Genomic DNA, 18,838 nt, shown 5'->3' on the forward strand with positions numbered 1-18,838 from the left:
GATGACCAGGAGCATTGTCTAATACCAGAAGGCACTTAAGGTCTAATTACTTTTCAATTAGGTAATTTTTCACAGTGGGGGCAAATGCATGGTGTAACCAGTCATAGAAAAAGTCCTTAGTGACCCATGCCTTACTGTTTGCCCTCCACAGCACACACAAATTAGCCTTGAGGACATTGTTTTTCCTGAACACTGGGAGTTTGAGTGATACACCAATAAAGGCTTCACTTTGCAATCACCACTAGCATTAGCATACATCAACAGAGTAAGCCTGTCTTTCATAGGCTTATGTCCTGGGAGTGCCTTTTCCTCCTGAGTAATGTAGGTCCTGCTTGGCATTTTCTTCCAAAACAGGCCTGTTTCGTCACAATTAAACACTTGTCCAGGTTTCAGTCCTTCACTATCTATGTACTCCTTGAATTCCTGCACATATTTTTCAGCCGCTTTGTGTTCCGAACTGGCAGCCTCACCATGCCTTATCACACTATGTATGCCACTACGCTTCTTAAATCCCTCAAACCAACCTTTGCTGGCCTTAAATTCACTCACATCACCATTAGTTGCAGGCATTTTTCTATTTAAATCCTCATGCAACTTCCTAGTCTTTTCACATATGATCGCTTGAGAGATGCTATTTGTTTTTCGTTTATCCACACCAATAACAGTCTCTCAACATCATCTATCTCTTGCGATATCTGTTTCGAAAACAAAGTTGCGCCTTTGGCAAGAACAGCTTCCTTGATTGCCGTTTTCTTGGCCACAATAGTAGCGATGGTTGATTGGGGTTTTGTGTACAACCTGGCCAGCTCGGAGACACGCACTCCACTTTCATACTTAGCAATGATCTCTTTCTTCATATCCATAGTAATTCTCACCCTTTTTACTGTAGGGTTGGCACTAGATGCTTTCTTGGGGCTCATGGTGACTTATTTTGCAGGTGCAATCACTAAAAAGGCTGTGATAATATGAAATGTTCCGATTGTATGCTTGGAAGCGACCGCGGTGGCTGGCTTGTAAACACTGGCACCCACGGAACAAGTGAGGCGGGCTCAGGCTGCATGTGGACGCGTCTCGAATGAATCGCGTTGAGCGAGTTTTTTAGCGCTAGCCGAGGCAAAATGTTTGCGTTAAAATGTATCGCTAGGCGGATTTAACGTTATGCGATGCGTTGGTTAGGTGAGGGTCCACTGTATATCTACACAAATGCTTTTAGGATTGCATTATATGTATCATTTGTGCTACACCTTTTAATGTTATTAAATTTTCAGTAGCAGTTGATACCTCTACTGGGCCATCATGGGCAGAAGAACCAAACTGCTTAGAAAAAGCTGGTTCTTGGATTGATGATATCCTAGAAAAGTTCTTCACAGCTTGGGGTACAGGTAAGAGCACTGTACTACTGTATTTGTGTATTCTGCATAACAAGGCCCACTCTAAATTTTTAAGCCATTATATGCTTATTCTTTATTTTTTATGGAACTTTACCGACTTGTTTAGAGATGTTTTAAAAGGTAATGAAGCATATTTTGATTTCTCATACAAGTTGGCAGGTTTAGAGCTTCTTTTTGATGATACTACTAATAATAATTGTACAAGTCAGCATCCAGGATGAAATCTTTATGGTGACAGCCTGAATTTTTTTATGACAAACTAGTGTTTTTATATGAAGTAAGTAGTAAATTTTTTCCTTCTAGTATGTGCTGAATATCCATGGATTGTGCTCCTTGTGGGAATGGCTATAGCAGTCGGACTGTCGGCTGGCATTGTGTTCCTTCATGTGACCACAGATCCCGTTGAACTGTGGGCTGCCCCCAACTCTAGGTCACGTGTTGAAAAGGAGTTCTTTGACAAAAGCTTCGAACCATTTTACCGTACAGAAATGCTCATTATTCGTCCAGTTGGAGTGGATAAGGTTGGTTCATTTGGACAGTGGGGATACACACTTAGTTACTTCGATGTAATTACAGTGGTACCTCGGGTTACAAACTTAATTCATTCCAGAAGGCTGTTCGAGTGCCGATACCAAACAAATTTGTTCCCATAAGGAATAATGTAAATTAGATTAGTCCGTTTCAGACCCCCAAAAATACACTTACATTGTTCGAGTTGGGAGCTGTTCGAAACTTGAGGTACCACTGTACCTCTTTAAGTCTATTCATTTGAGTGGAGAAATATTAGTAGATTGATAAAATGAAATTAAGGGTAGAAAAGTATGTATTGATTGTTCCAGTTATTGATTGTTCCAGAATTATTTACTGTGAATATGGTACAATATTGGTATAATTTTTATTGACTTTTATTTTGATTAGTACAGTGCTACCTACCATTGTATGCATATCATTCTGGAGAGAACTGAAGCTAATAAAAAAAAAAAATTTTTTTAAGTTAATCAGTTTTTATAAGTTCATCATTAATTAAAGTATGATTCATGCCAGTACTCAAGAGAAAGAAGTAATAAATGTTAGATTAAAGCCATTATTTAAGAGAGAGGAGCAATAGATAATATAATGTTTTATTAAAAATAGCAAACTATTTATTGTGAGAGAAAGTATGCTTGATGTTAAGATTTTTATTAAAGATTTATGATATCCTGGATTGAAGTTAAGTTAGGCTAAATGGTTAGTGAATAGTTTAATTCACTGATGGTAAGTTTTTTTATTTTGGATATTATTTAATACTGGGCAGTTAAAAAAAAAAAATAGCTGTAATTGGATAGACATAAGGCAGTAGGAGCCAGGGGCATGAACATTTCAGACCAAAATGTCGTTATAAATTTCAAGTCTCTTAAGTGCAAGTGATTTGTGTATTGATTTATGTATTTATCTTTTCTTGTATACATTTTTTCCTCATAAAAATTAATTATTTATGAAGAGTACCCTTTGATAACACTGTTCTGTGCAGTAGAATCTACCTGCAACACCTCAGAATCTGCTGCTTCACCAGCCTTGGCAGCAGTCTTCTTTGCAGTCTGTACTCGTATTGATAGCCATTTTGGGGGGAATATGGTGTAGATAACATACTTCTACATGTGCCCTTGACAAAACATCATAATTGAATGCAGGTTTTGTTTTATGCATATTTAATCACTACTTTTAAGAATAATTTTTTATATTTTATATACATTTTTTTTTGTCTAAAAAGGGTCAACATTGTGTGATATTTATGGAGAGAATAAATTAAGGCATATTTTAGCAAGTAATGTCAACTGGGATATTTACAAATTATAAATATGGTAGATTAGGACCAGAGTGATGCCATATATAATTTTTTTCACTTTAACCAACTGGCATGAAAATTGTATCTTTCCATATTGATACTATTACAAACCTGCCAAAAAAAAAAAATAAATTGTGATGCTAGAACTTAAGAGAAAAAAAACTATCAATTCTATGCCTCTGTTCCCTCTGTGTGGCTTTATAAAATTATTTTTTACATTATAGGTGATTAAAATTAGTTTTAACCCTTTGACTGTTTTGGTCGTATATATACATCTTACGAGGTACCGTATTTGACGTATATATACACTCATAAATTCTAGCAGCTTCAAATCAAGCAGGAGAAAGCTGGTGAGAGAATGGGCCTGGGTGGTCAGTGTGCACCACATAAAAAAAATCCTGGAGCACACAGTGCATAATGAGAAAAAAAACTCCGACCGTTGTTTTTTTTTTTCCTTTTTTTTTTTAATTAAAATGCCGACTTTGTGGTCTATTTTCGTATAGTATTTATGGTTGTATTCTTGTTTTCTTGGTCTCATTTGATAGAATGAAAAACATATTATAGAAATAGAGGTGATTTTGATAGGTTTTACTATAAAAAGAACCTAAAAATGGAGCTCAAATTAGGGGAAATGTTTGATTTTTGCTGATGTTCAAAAGTAAACAAATGATGTCATTGTCGAATAAATGTCCAAGTAGCCATTATAATATGCAGTCATGAATGGGTTGACATTATTTGTACAATTATTACAGTATTGCAGTAGTCTGCATAACAGTAAATCTTCTATTTTTTGTTTGAATAAAAATTCGAAATAGAAAGCAAGAGTAATATCAGAGGGGCCTGGAGACATGACTGATGAACAAAGAAAATGTTATTTTAGAGCCAGGAATGTCTGCATTGTTCATTCTGGACCTTATTTTGAAATTGTCATATTTTTTAATTTTTGTGAAATTGGCCTAATTACAAATTTGACCACGTTATTGGGTAGTTGAAATTGATAAATGGGCAGTTTCTTGTACTCAGTCGATAGAAAAAACGGAGTTCTAAAGAAATAGCCATGAGTTTGGTCGACTGGAACAATGGAATTAGCCGAAAATAGGGCTCAAAGTGGGCGAAATCGCCGATTTGTAAATATCACCAAAGTTGCCAACTTTGCGAGAGCATAATTCTGTCAGTTTTCTATCAAATCTTTTTTTTTTTTTTTTTTTTTTTTGTCATTACAATCGGGGAAAAGATTCTCTATCATTTCATAAGATTTTTTTTTTTTTTAAATTTTGCGACACCAGGAGACACCTCAGGATTGGGGGTTGCGACAGTCAAGGGGTTAAATGCTTTATGATAGTAAGTTTGATTTGTTGAATTGAGAGAAAATAAAATATATTTTCAACATTGTTCTTCAGGTTACTCATGAATCTCCGGATGGACAAGAGATATGGGGACCAGTGTTCAACAAAACCTTTCTTGCAGAGGTCCTCAAACTTCAGAACTACATTACTAATGAGGTCAGTTTGCTAAGTTGATATTTAGTAGCTAGGTTCATCTTAAGTTGTTGCTTCCCATCCAAGGTTGCCATACTTCATCCCAAGTTAGGCTTTGTCCAAGACTTCCATATTTTTGAGAGGTAACGACTACCTCTTCAAAAGCATTTTTATTTTAAAGTAAAGGCATCTGATTTATGGCTAGCATAGTTTGTGGGCTACTCTCTTAGCACTGTTTGCGTATCTGACTTCCACATCATTTCATTATTTTTCATATTCTTAATTGTGTATTAGGATTTTTTTTTTTGCTTTTTCTCTCTGTAACATCTTGACACTTTGTGAGTCTCAGCTTCATTATGTAATTATATATACTTCTAGTAATCTCTCATAACACAGGTTACATTCTTGAAAATTAGCACAAGTATGAAATAACATTTTATAAAGTGAGGATTTGTAGGTAATAGGTTGGTAGACAGCAACCACCCAGGGAGGTACTACCGTCCTGCCAAGTGAGTGTGAAACGAAAGCCTGTAATTGTTTTACACGATGGTAGGATTGCTGGTGTCTTTTGTCCGTCTCATAAATATGCAAGATTACAGGTACGTCTTGCTACTTCTACTTACACTTAGGACACACTACACATACATGTACAGGCATATATATACACACACCCCTCTGGGTTTTATGCTGTTTTCTTTCTAGTTCTTGTTCTTGTTTATTTCCTCTTATCTCCATGGGGAAGTGGAACAGAATTCTTCCTCCGTAAGCCATGCGTGTTGTAAGAGGCAACTAAAATGCCGGGGGCAAGGGGCTAATACCCCCTTCTCCTGTATATATTACTAAATGTAAAAGGAGAAACTTTCGTTTTTCCTTTTGGGCCACCCCGCCTCGGTGGGATACGGCCGGTGTGTTGAAAGAAGAAAGTGAGGATTGTATGGGAAAAATGGGACTACATTCCAGACACCTCCAAATTTGTGAAACTTTTTATTATCATCATTATTGTACTTAGTAAAAATTACTACAGTATAATTTGCCATACATTGTATTAGTGCTTTCTTCTTGTAATGGATGAATGTAGAGGGGGTTGGTGTGGGCCTACTGGGCTCAAGTACATGTTTGTAATTCTTGTGTTAATATGGATTTAGAATTGTCATTACTGTATTGCAGGTGATTAGTGTACTGGAGTCTTTCAAGTGTTCCATAATTAGTCTTTCTTTCTTTCAACACACCGGCTGTATCCCACCGAGGCAGGGTGGCCCAAAAGGAAAAACGAAAGTTTCTCCTTTTACATTTAGCAATATACGTATACAGGAGAAGGGGTTACTAGCCCCTTGCTCCCGGCATTTTAGTCGCCTCTTACAACACGCATGGCTTACAGAGGAAGAATTCTGTTCCACTTCCCCATGGAGATAAGAGGAAATAAACAAGAACAAGAACTAGAAAGAAAATAGCAGAAAACCCAGAGGTGTGTGTGTATATATATATGCTTGTACATGTATGTGTAGTGTAACCTAAGTGTAAGTAGAAGTAGCAAGACGTACCTGAAATCTTGCATGTTCATGAGACAGAAAAAAGGACACCAGCAATCCTACCATTATGTAAAACAATTACAGGCTTTCGTTCTACACTTACTTGGCAGGACGGTAGTACCTCCCTGGGCAGTTGCTGTCTACCAACCTACTGCCTAGATCCATAATAAGTGTCTTGGCATAATTTACCTCTACAGTACTAGGTAAAGCTGACCAGAAAGCTTTGTCATAACAATTGAACTTTCTAAAACTTTCAAACCATACATTATACACATAAGAACATAAGAAAGAAGGAACACTGCAGCAGGCCTACTGGCCCATGCGAGGCAGGTCCAAGTCTCTGGATTAAGTCATTGACCCAACCCAGTCAGGTCAGGTCACATCCATTTAAGGAAGGAGCATGGCATCAGATCTAGTTGCACAAGCTAGTCAGGTCCAACTCGCATCCACGCACACCCACACATGTATTTGTCTAACCTACTTTTTAACCCTTAAATGGTCCAAACAGATTGACATTCAAATTCATAGTGCTTCATAAGTAGATCTACTTTTTTTTACATATTTTCAAATGTAAAACAAAAAAGATCTACATTCTTTTATATACTTTCAGATGTTGAAAAAAACGTATATATACGTTTGGACCGTTTAAGGGTTAAAACTATACAACGTTTTAGCTTCTATGACGGTACTCGGGAGTTTGTTCCACTCATCCACAACTACAGTGGACCCTCGACCAACGATTTTAATCTGTTCCAGAGAGCTTGTCCTTAGCCGAATTTATTGTTAGCCAATTTCATTTTCTCCATAAGAAATAATGGAAATCCAATTAATCTGCTCCAGACAGCCAAAAGTACTAAAAAAAAAAAATATTTTTTTACATGCAATATACATTTCCCTACAAAGAAAACAATGAGACGTGCACAATAAATACATAAATAATAAAATGACACTTGCCTGTATTGAAGAGTATTGATGAGTGATAAGATGCTGTTTTTCTTGAACACTGGGATTTTCAGAGTGATACACCAGTAAAGACTTCACTTTGCAATCCCCACTAGCATTACAACAAAACATGAGCGTTTGCCTGTCTTTCATAGGCTTATGTCCTGGGCGTGCCTTTTTCTCCTGAGTAATGTAGGTCCTGTTTGGCATTTTCTTCCAGAACAGGCCTGTTTTGTCACAATTGACCACTTGTTGGGGTTGGAATTTTTCAGCTTCTCCATGCCTTATCACATTATGTATGCCACTACGATTCTTAAATCTCTCAAACCAACCTTTGCTGGCCTTAAATTCACCAATATGAGCACTAGTTCCAGGCATTTTTTCCTGTTCACCTGGGTGTTAGTCGACTGGTGTGGGTCGCATCCTGGGGGACAAGATTAAGGACCCCAATGGAAATAAGTTACAGTCCTCGATGATGCACTGACTTCCTTGGGTTATCCTGGGTGGCTAACCCTCTGGGGTTAATTGTTTCTCAGTAATTGTTTCTCATTAAGCCACACCAACAACACACACTCCACATCTTCGAGTAGTACAGCTGATGGTGGTGCAGCAGCAGCTGAACGTGGTACAGCAGCAGCTGACCGTGGTGCAGCAGCAGCTGACCGTGGTACAGCAGCAGCTGACCGTGGTACAGCAGCAGCTGACCGTGGTACAGCAGCAGCTGACCGTGGTACAGCAGCAGCTGACCGTGGTACAGCAGCAGCTGACAGTGGTACAGCAGCAGCTGACCGTGGTACAGCAGCAGCTGACTGTGGTACAGCAGCAGCTGACCGTGGTGCAGCAGCAGCAGCAGCAGCAGCTAACAATGGTACAGCAGCAGCTGATGGTGGCATGCAGCAACAGCAGCAGCTGACCGTGGTACAGCAGCGGCTGACAGTGGTGCAGCAACAGCTGACCATGGTACGATAGTATTTCTCACCCTTTTTACCACAGGGTTGGCACTAGAAGCTTTCTTTGGGCCCATGGTGGCTTATTTAGCAGTTTTTTTTTTTTTTTTTTTTTTTTTTTTTTTTTTCTCTCTCTCTCTCTCTCTCTCTCTCTCCAACAAGTCGGCCGTCTCCCACCGAGGCAGGGTGACCCAAAAAAAAGAAAGAAAATCCCCAAAAAGAAAATACTTTCATCATCATTCAACACTTTCACCACACTCACACATTATCACTGCTTTTGCAGAGGTGCTCAGAATACAACAGTTTAGAAGCATATACGTATAGAGATACACAACATATCCCTCCAAACTGCCAATATCCCAAACCCCTCCTTTAAAGTGCAGGCATTGTACTTCCCATTTCCAGGACTCAAGTCCGACTATATGAACATAACCGGTTTCCCTGAATCCCTTCACTAAATATTACCCTGCTCACACTCCAACAGATCGTCAGGTCCCAAGTATCATTCGTCTCCATTCACTCCTATCTAACACGCTCATGCACGCTTGCTGGAAGTCCAAGCCCCTCACCCACAAAACCTCCTTTACCCCCTCTTTCCAACCCTTTCGAGGACGACCCCTACCCCTCTTTCCTTCCCCTATAGATTTATATGCTTTCCATGTCATTCTACTTTGATCCATTCTCTCTAAATGACCAAACCACCTCAACAACCCCTCTTCTGCCCTCTGACTAATGCTTTTATTAACTCCACACCTTCTCCTAATTTCCACACTCCGAATTTTCTGCATAATATTTACACCACACATTGCCCTTAGACAGGACATCTCCACTGCCTCCAACCGTCTCCTCGCTGCTGCATTTACCACCCAAGCTTCACATCCATATAAGAGTGTTGGTACTACTATACTTTCATACATTCCCTTCTTTGCCTCCATAGATAACGTTTTTTGACTCCACATATACCTCAACGCACCACTCACCTTTTTTCCCTCATCAATTCTATGATTAACCTCATCCTTCATAAATCCATCCGCCGACACGTCAACTCCCAAGTATCTGAAAACATTCACTTCTTCCATACTCCTCCTCCCCAATTTGATATCCAATTTTTCTTTATCTAAATCATTTGATACCCTCATCACCTTACTCTTTTCTATGTTCACTTTCAACTTTCTACCTTTACACACATTCTCAAACTCATCCACTAACCTTTGTAATTTTTCTTTAGAATCTCCCATAAGCACAGTATCATCAGCAAAAAGTAACTGTGTCAATTCCCATTTTGAATTTGATTCCCCATAATTTAATCCCACCCCTCTCCCGAACACCCTAGCATTTACTTCTTTTACAACCCCATCTATAAATATATTAAACAACCATGGTGACATTGCACATCCCTGTCTAAGACCTACTTTCACCAGGAAGTATTCTCCCTCTCTTCTACACACCCTAACCTGAGCCTCACTATCCTCATAAAAGCTCTTTACAGCATTTAGTAACTTACCACCTATTCCATATACTTGCAACATCTGCCACATTGCTCCTCTATCCACTCTATCATATGCCTTTTCTAAATCCATAAATGCAATAAAAACTTCCCTACCTTTATCTAAATACTGTTCACATATATGCTTCAATGTAAACACTTGATCTACACATCCCCTACCCACTCTGAAGCCTCCTTGCTCGTCCGCAATTCTACATTCTGTCTTACCTCTAATTCTTTCAATTATAACCCTACCGTATACTTTTCCTGGTATACTCAGTAAACTTATTCCTCTATAATTTTTACAATCTCTTTTGTCCCCTTTCCCTTTATATAAAGGGACTATACATGCTCTCCGCCAATCCCTAGGTACCTTCCCCTCTTTCATACATTTATTAAACAAAAGTACCAACCACTCCAACACTATATCCCCCCCTGCTTTTAACATTTCTGTCATGATCCCATCAGTTCCAGCTGCTTTACCCCCTTTCATTCTACGTAATGCCTCACGTACCTCCACCACACTTACATTCTGCTCTTCTTCACTCCTTAAAGATGGTATACCCCCCTGGCCAATGCATGAAATTACCGCCTCCCTTTCTTCCTTAACATTTAAAAGTTCCTCAAAATATTCTCGCCATCTACCTAATACCTCCCTCTCCCCATCTACAAGCACTAAAAACAATGGAATAATACAAAGTATATCGCATGTATGCGTGAAACCATCTGCCCTGTAAACAATGGCACACTAGCTGAAGGCAGGGCAGCCGAGGCGCTCAGGCTGGACAGACAGGTGGACGCATTCGGGACGAATGTCCTTACCTGAGTTTTTCATTGTTGGTCGAGCCAATATTTTTACACAAAAACGCATTGTTGCCCGATTTTATCATTAGTTGATGCCATCATTGGTAGAGGGTCCACTGTATTCCTAAACCAGTGCTTTCCTATATCCTTCTTGAATCTGAATTTTTCCAACTTGAAACCATTGCTGTGAGTCCTGTCTTGGCTAGATATTTTTAGCACACTATTTACATCCCTTTTATTTATTCCTGTTTTCTATTTATACACCTCAGTCATATTCCCCCTAATTCCATGCCTTTCTAGAGTGCATATTCAGGGCCCAGAGCCTATCCTCATAGGGAAGATTTCTGATACATGGGATCAACTTTATCCTCCTCCTTTGTACGTTCACCTTCATTCTCCCGTACAGTTAGTTGTCTTATTATTTGGGATCTAAATGAGGCCTCTATCTTCACTCCACACATTTGGTCTTTTGAGTAAGTGACAGGTTGCACAACTTTATGTACAAACTCTCATTTCTAATTTTATGAATGGTTAATTCATTCACCCAAAACTCATGCCAGTTTCCATTGCAGTTGCTTCATCTCTAAGCATAGTTTGTGTTTCTTGTCAAAAACAAATTTATGCTTATTCTCCTCCTTAACATTTCCAGCCTTTTTACAGTAATGGTATTAACCCTTTGAGGGTTTCGGACGTACTAGTACGGCTTACGGCCCAGGGTTTTTGACGTACTAGTACGCCTAAATTCTAGCGCCCTCAAATCTAGTGGGAGAAAGCTGGTAGGCCTTCATATGAAAGAATGGATCTATGTGGTTAGTGTGCACAGTCTAAAAAAAATCCTGCAGCACACAATGCATAATGAGAAAAAAAAAACTGACCATTTTTTTGGAATAAAACAGCGACTGCACTGTATTTTCGTATGGTATTTATTGTTGTATTCTAGTTTTCTTGGTCTCATTTTATAGAATGGAAGACATATTACAGAAATTGAGATGATTTTGACTGGTTTTACAATGAAAGGTACCTTGAAATTGAGCTCAAAGTAGCAGAAATGTTCGATTTTTACCAAATTTCAAAAGTAAACAAATCGTGCCAAGCGTGCAATACACGTCAACTGGCGAGTCTAATATTCTTTCACAAGTGCACCAATAATATTTATACCATTTTTAACACTAATGCAGTAGTCTGCATAACAGTAAATCTTATATTTTTTTGTGAGAATAAAAATTCAAAGTGGAAAGCAAAAGAATATAAGAGGGGCCTTGAGACGTGACTAATGACCAGAGGAAATGTCATTTTAGTGCCAGGAATGTCTTTCTTGTTTATTCTGGACCCTATTCGGAAATTGGCATCTTTTGAAATTTGTGAGAAATTGGCAAAATTGCTAAATTCTGACCACTGTACTGGATAGTTGACTTTCATAAATGGGTGGTTTCTTGCACCCATTCGATAGAAAAAATGGAGTTCTAGCGAAATATTCATGTTTTTTGTCGACTAGTACAGTGGAATTGGCCGAAAATGGGGCTCAAAGTGGGCAAAATCGTCGATGCGTAAACATCGCCGAGACCGCTAACTTTGCGAGAGCATAATTCCGTAAGTTTTCCATCAAATTTCAAACTTTTGGTGTCCTTATGATCGGGAAAAGATTCTCTATCTTTTCATAAGAGAAAACAATTTTTTTTTTTTTAAATTTGGCCGACCCTGAGAACGAGTTTCGGAGAGGGCCTGTCGACCCTCAAAGGGTTAAATACTGTTACGATGCGAATTTCCTAGGTAGTAGGTTGGTAGACAGCAACTGCCCAGGGAGGTACTACCGTCCTGCCAAGCGATGTAAAACAAAAGCCTGTAATTGTTTTACGTGATGGTAGGATTGCTGGTGTCTTTTTTTTCTGTCTCAGAAATCTTGCATGTTTATATTTACATTAAGGCCACACTACACATGCCTGTACAAGCATATATATACACACACCCTTCTGGGTTTTCTTGTGTTTTTCTTACTAGTTCTTGTTTTTGTTTATTTCCACTTATCTCCATGGGGAAGTGGAACAGAATTCTTCCTCCATAAGCCATGCATGTCGTAAGAGGCAACTAAAATGCCAGGAGCAAGGGGCTAGTAACCCCTTCTCCTGTATATATTACTAAGTGTAAAAGGAGGAACTTCAGTTTTTTCTTTTGGGCCATCTCGCCTCGGTGGGATACAGCCAGTACGTTGAAAGAAAAAGACAATAATTTATGGATTTAGACATATGTAACATCTGGCTATCATTATTTGAAGATGTTTTGGTGGTCAGTACTTTATCCATCAAGACTAAAGCATTGAACATCTGCTTCCAGGCTGAGGTGCTTAACCCTTTCAGGGTCCGTCCCGTAGATCTACGGTTTTACGTTCAGGGTCCAAACCGTAGATCTACATCATGAGCTCAGCTCACTCTGATAAACTGTGAGTGGTAAATTTAGGCCTAGATATGAGAGACTACAACTATGTGGTATGTGTGCACCACATAAAACAAATCCTGCAGCACACTGTGTATAATGAGAGAAAAAACTGAGACCGTGATTTTCGATTAAAACAGCGATTTTGCAGTGTTTTTTCGTATGTTTTTTATAGTTGTATTTGTGATTTCTTGGTCTCGTTTGATAGAATGGAAGAAATATTACAGAAATAGAGATAATTTTGATTGGTTTTAGCAATGGAAATGGCTTGAAACTGAGCTCAAAGTGGTGGAAATGTTAAATTTTTGCCGATGTTCAAGAGTAAACAAATGACCTCACACGTCTAATACACACCAGCTGGTGGGTCTAATATACATTCACAAATGTGGTGATGATATTTATACAATTATTACAATATTGCATAACAGTAAATCTTCTATTTTTTGGTGTGAATAAAAATTCATTATGTGAATAAAAAATCAAAATGGAATTTATTTGTAAAGCCTCAAAATATAACTAATGAACAGAGGAAATGTTAGTTTAGTGCCAGGAATACCTACATTGTTTATTCTGGACCCTATTTTGAAATTGGAATATTTTGAACTTTGTGTTAAATTGGCCAAATCACCAATTTCCGGTCACTTTATTTTGTAGTTGAAACAGTTGACTTGGTGATTTCTTGTGCTCAATTGATAGAATAGAAATAATACTACTGAAATAGCTAAGAATTTGGTCGACTGGAACAATGTAATTGGCCTAAAATGGGGGTCAAAGTCGGCAAAATCGCCAATTCGTAAATATCGCTGACACAAAAATTCACGAGAGCATAATTTCGTCAATTTTCCATCAAATTTCGTACTGTTTGTTTTATTACATTCACAAAAAGATTTTCTACCATTTCATAAGAAAAAATAAAAAAAGTTTTTCTTGAAAATTCTTGGACACTGGGGCACCACTTCAGATTTTGGCCTTTGACCCTGAAAGGGTTAATACCTCATGTACTGTCTTTGCCTATTTTCTCTGTATTGAATAGATAAATACACTGATTTATGAAATGTCTTCAAACAAAAATAGTCAGGTGTCACACATGTCTAAATCCTTACCTTCACCATTACCAGTGTTTCTATTGGGTGCTGTAGTTTACCCTTTCAGGGTCCAGAGGCCAAATTTCAAAGTGCACACCAGGGTCCAAGAATTTTCCAAAAAAATTTTTATTTTTTCTTATGAAATGGTAGATAATCTTTTTCTGAAGGTAATAAAACAAAAAGTACGAAATTTGATGGAAAATTGATGAAATTATGCTCTCGCGAATTTTGATGTGTCACCGATATTTACGAATCTGCAATTTTGCTGACTTTGACTCCCATTTTAGGCCAATTACATTATTCCAGTCGACCAAATTCTTAGCTATTTCACTAGTATTACTTCTCTTCTATCGATTGAGTACAAGAAATCGCCAAGTCAACTGTTTCAACTACAAAATAGTGATCGGAAATTGATAATTTGGCCAATTTAACACAAAGTTCAAAATATTCCAATTTCAAAATAGGGTCCAGCATAAACAATGTAGGTATTCCTGGCACTAAACTAACATTTCCTCTGTTCATTAGTTACATTTTGAGACTTTACAAATGAATTCCATTTTTATTTTTTAATCACATAATGAATTTTTATTCAAACCAAAAAATAGAAGGTTTACTGTTATGCAATATTGCAATAATTGTATAAATATCAACACATTTGTGAATGTATATTAGACCCACCAGCTGGTGTGTATTAGACGTGTGAGGTCGTTTGTTTACTCTTGAACATCGGCAAAAATTTAACATTTCCGCTACTTTGAGCTCGGTTTCAAGCCATTTCCAGTGCTAAAACCAATCAAAATCATCTCTATTTCTGTAATATGTCTTCCATTCTATCAATGAGACCAAGAAATCGCAAATACAACTATAACAAATATATGAAAAAACACTGCAAAGTCACCGTTTTATTCGAAAATCATGGTCTCAGTTTTTCTCTCTCATTATACACTGTGTGCTGCAGGATATGTTTTATGTGGTGCACACATACCACATAGATGTATTCTCTCATATCTAGGCCCAAATTTACCACTCACAGCTTATCAGAGTGAGCTGAACTCATGGCGTAGATTTACAGTTTGGACCCTGAACGTAAAGCCATAGATCTATGGGACGGACCCTGAAAGGGTTAATCCAGAGACCAGAAGGAAGTGATGAAAATATCCAGAATAGCTTGATAATAGAGTTAGTCAAGCACAAGAGGCTTCCAGGATACCACTGTTGTTGGCATTGGTTGCCAGTGGAAGAGGAGTCATGTAAGATCAAAAGACACAAGAGCAACTAATGTGACATTTTATTGTGGCAATGTTTTGCGCTCTAGGAGCTTTATCAAGCCATTACAGCTAGGTTCCACCTTAACCCTTTCAGGGTTGGTGCCGTACTTGTACGGATTGCACGCCAGGGTTGGTGCAGTACTAGTATGCATAAATTCTAGCTCCTTCAGATCTAGCGAGAGAAAGCTGGTAGGCCCACACATGAAAGAATGGGTCTATGTGGTCAGTGTGCACAGTATAAAAAAAATCCTGCAGCACACAGTGCATAATGAGAAAAAAAAAACTCAGGCTGTATTTTGGGTTTAAAACAGCGACTTTGCAGTGTATTTTTGTTTGCTATTTATGGTTATAATCTAGTTTTCCTGGTCTCCTTTTATAGAATGGAAGACATATTACAGAAATTGAGATGATTTTGATTGGTTTCACAATGAAAAGTACCTTGAAATTGAGCTCGAAGTAGCAGAAATGTTTGATTTTTGCCAAAGTTCAAAAGTAAACAAAACATGGCGTGCGTGCAATACACATCAACTGGTGAGTCTAATATTCTTTTACAAGTGTGCTGATATTATTTATACCATTTCTACACTAATGCAGTAGTCTGCATAACAGTAAATCTTCTATATTTTGTGAGAATAAAAATTCAAAGTGTAAAGCAAAAGAAATGTAACAGGCCTGGGGACGTGACTAATGAGCAGAAGTGTTATCTTAGTGCCAGGAATGTCCGTCTTGTTTATTCTGGACCCTATTTGGAAATTGGCATCGTTTGAAATTTGTGTGAAATTGGCAAAATTGCCAATTTCTGACTAATTTATTGTATAGTTGAAATCGGTAAATGGGTGGTTTCTTGTACTCATTCGATAGAAAAAATAGAGTTCTAGCAAAATAGTTATGATTTTTGTCGACTGGTACATTGGAATTGGCCGAAAATAGGGCTCAAAGTGGGCGAAGTCATCGATGCGTAAATATCGTTGAGACTGCTAACTTAGCAAGAGCATAATTCCGGAAATTTTCCATCAAATTTCATAGTTTTGGTGTCATTATGATCAGGAAAAGATTCTCTATCATTCCATAAGAAAAAAAATTATTTTTTTTTTCCTCGAAAAATTTCCGACCCTGTGAACAAGTTTAGGAGAGGGCCTGCCGACCATGAAAGGGTTAAGCGGATGTGACCTGTAATGGCTTGATAAAGCCCCTGGAGAGTGAAACGTTGCCACAATAAAATGTCACATCAGTTGCAATTGTGTCCTTTTATCTAACATATTGTCGGTAATTTTACCAACATTAATACAGCAGGAGTCATGTTCTCTGGTGTGTCTTACCCAAACTTTGCACCTAAGTTAATGCTAGGACATGTACCACCAATATTTTACACAAGCTGATTCTCTAAAGTGTATAATAGTTTTGTGCCTCTATCAAAATTATTTATTCCACTTTTTTTCTTTTAACATGCTGGCCATCATTCACACTATCAGTTATATTGCAACAAAATCATGCAGTATAAAGTTGCATTATTAGAGGGTTTAATGTACCTGTTTGAGCTTGTAAGGGTGGGCTGTAGCCCTTGGTCCTGCATCTCCACAATTCAACTGATGCAAAATAGCATCAGTGATTGCTTCAGAAGTGGAAGTTAACTTCACACATTCAGTACAGTGGGCTATTTATGTTCCCCAAAAGTCTTCTTAATATTTTACTGAAAATACTGTAATGCCTAATTCCTACACAAGGACACTTTCTATGGAAAAGGTTGTTACTTATTTTAGGTGACTTATCATAATCACATGATAATTTTAATCTCACATGTTGTACCCCTGCCATTGTCCTCTGTTCTTTCCATATTTTTCTTTTCTTTCACAGTCTCTTCTTTTATATGTTCTTTCTTTTACTTAGTTTTTCAAGGTCCTCTGTTCATTATCTTCATTCATGTGTGTCCTGCACACAGTAATTTGCCTTTCACCTTTAATTAGTGTCTTCATCTTAGAATTTTCTTCTCGATCTGTCATTCTTTTCCCTTCACTTCCTTCCAATACTCAAGATTCTCTGAAACCAGTTCACTTGCTTTGTCATTTCTATATGCACAATCCAATTTTTTTGCAATAGAGAAGGGCTGCAAATATAGGGTATCTGACACAGCTGTTGTTAAGTAACTCTTTGCCCCACTCATGGCACCTCACATATTACTAACATGCTCACTTATCCTACCTTTATCTCATCTGTCTATAATTTTCATTAAATTTTTTGTATGCTGTATGCCACAACAGATTTTGCTTGTAATAGGTTATGTGATGTTAAGTCATTATGAATTGCTTATTTACTTTGTTGCCCTTGCAGATATCAGGTAGTGTGAACAAGATAGGTGTATACCTGGAAGACATCTGCTTTAAGCCACTTTCACCCATTAATAACAAGTGCACCATACAGAGCGTCTTGAATTACTTCCAGAATAATGAGACCAACTTGAATCTCAATCACACGGATTCATTTGGTCTTGAAATTGATTATCTCAGCCATTTGGATTCTTGTATCAGGTAGGCCTGAGCTACCATGTTATACCTTAAACTTAGTATTGAAATGCTTTTACCTTTTGTGTCTATATGTATGTTCTTGCCTATATGTGGTTGCAGGGATTGAATCTTAGCTCCTGGCCCCACTTCTCAACTGATAGCTTGCCAGATTCACACTTCTAGCCTCATGGGCCATATCATACCTATCCTTAAAACTGTATAGAGTTTGTCTCCACCACTTTTTCATCAAGGTCACTCCACTTCCCAACCATCCTGAGATTGAAGAAATACTTCCTGATGTCCATGCAACTCACCTGTGCCTTTATCTTCCATCTGTATCCCTGAGTACCTGTTTCCAGCCTCAGACAACCTGTACCTGTCTGCCCTATGAATTCCTCTTCGAGTATTTTGTATGTAATCATGATGTCTCCCTTGGTCCTTCTGTTCTCCAGGGTCATTAAATTCATTTCCTTTAACCTTTTTGTGTAGCTCATACTCCTTAGCTCTGGAGCTAGTCTTGTTGCATACTTCTGCACTTTCTCCAGTTTGTAACATGCTTTCTCAGGTGTGGGTTCCATACTGGTGCTGTATACTTTAAGATGGGCCTGACTTTTTTTTTTTTTTTTTTTTTTTTTTTTTTTTTTTTTTTTTTTTTTTTTTTTTTTTTTTTTTTTTTTTTTTTAACATGTCGGCCGTTTCCCACCGAGGTAGGGTGACCCCAAAAGAAAAAAAAAACTCATCATTCAACACTTTCACCATCATTCACACAATCACTGTCTTTGCAGAGGTGTTCAGATATGACAGTTTAGATGTCACTCCAAACAGCCATTATCCCAAACCCCTCCTTTATAGTGCAGGCACTGTCCTTCCCACCTTTAGGACAAGTCTGGCTAACTGGTTTCCCTGAATCCCTTCACAAAATATTATCCTGCTCACACTCCAAGAGCTCCTCAGGTCCCAAAAACCATTAGTCTCCATTCACTCCTATCTAACATGTGCTCACATATGTCTGCTGCATGTCCAAGCCCATTGCATGCAAAACCTTTTTTACCCCCCTCCCCCTCCATCCATACCTAGGATTACCCCTACAGATTTATACACCCTCCATGTCATCCTATTTTGCTCCATCCTCTCTAAATGGTGAAAGTGTTT

General features: G+C 38.0%; 1 protein-coding gene across 4 annotated transcripts in view; it reads left to right on the forward strand.

Annotated features, from left to right (window-relative positions):
- The window catches only part of Npc1a (Niemann-Pick type C-1a), a 133,376-nt gene that overhangs the window by 54,035 nt on the left and 60,503 nt on the right, over nt 1-18,838 (forward strand). For 3 of the 4 annotated variants that reach the window (XM_053782007.2, XM_053782005.2, XM_070089994.1), the window contains exons 6-9: nt 1,269-1,382; nt 1,695-1,912; nt 4,617-4,718; nt 17,514-17,710. In XM_053782007.2, coding sequence (XP_053637982.2) covers nt 1,269-1,382; nt 1,695-1,912; nt 4,617-4,718; nt 17,514-17,710 — 631 coding nt within the window. The remainder of the gene's footprint in view (nt 1-1,268; nt 1,383-1,694; nt 1,913-4,616; nt 4,719-17,513; nt 17,711-18,838) is intronic. The other variant, XM_053782006.2, reaches the window with a different exon arrangement.

Source organism: Cherax quadricarinatus, chromosome 30 (genome assembly GCF_038502225.1).
Source record: "Cherax quadricarinatus isolate ZL_2023a chromosome 30, ASM3850222v1, whole genome shotgun sequence".
NCBI lineage: Eukaryota > Metazoa > Arthropoda > Malacostraca > Decapoda > Parastacidae > Cherax > Cherax quadricarinatus.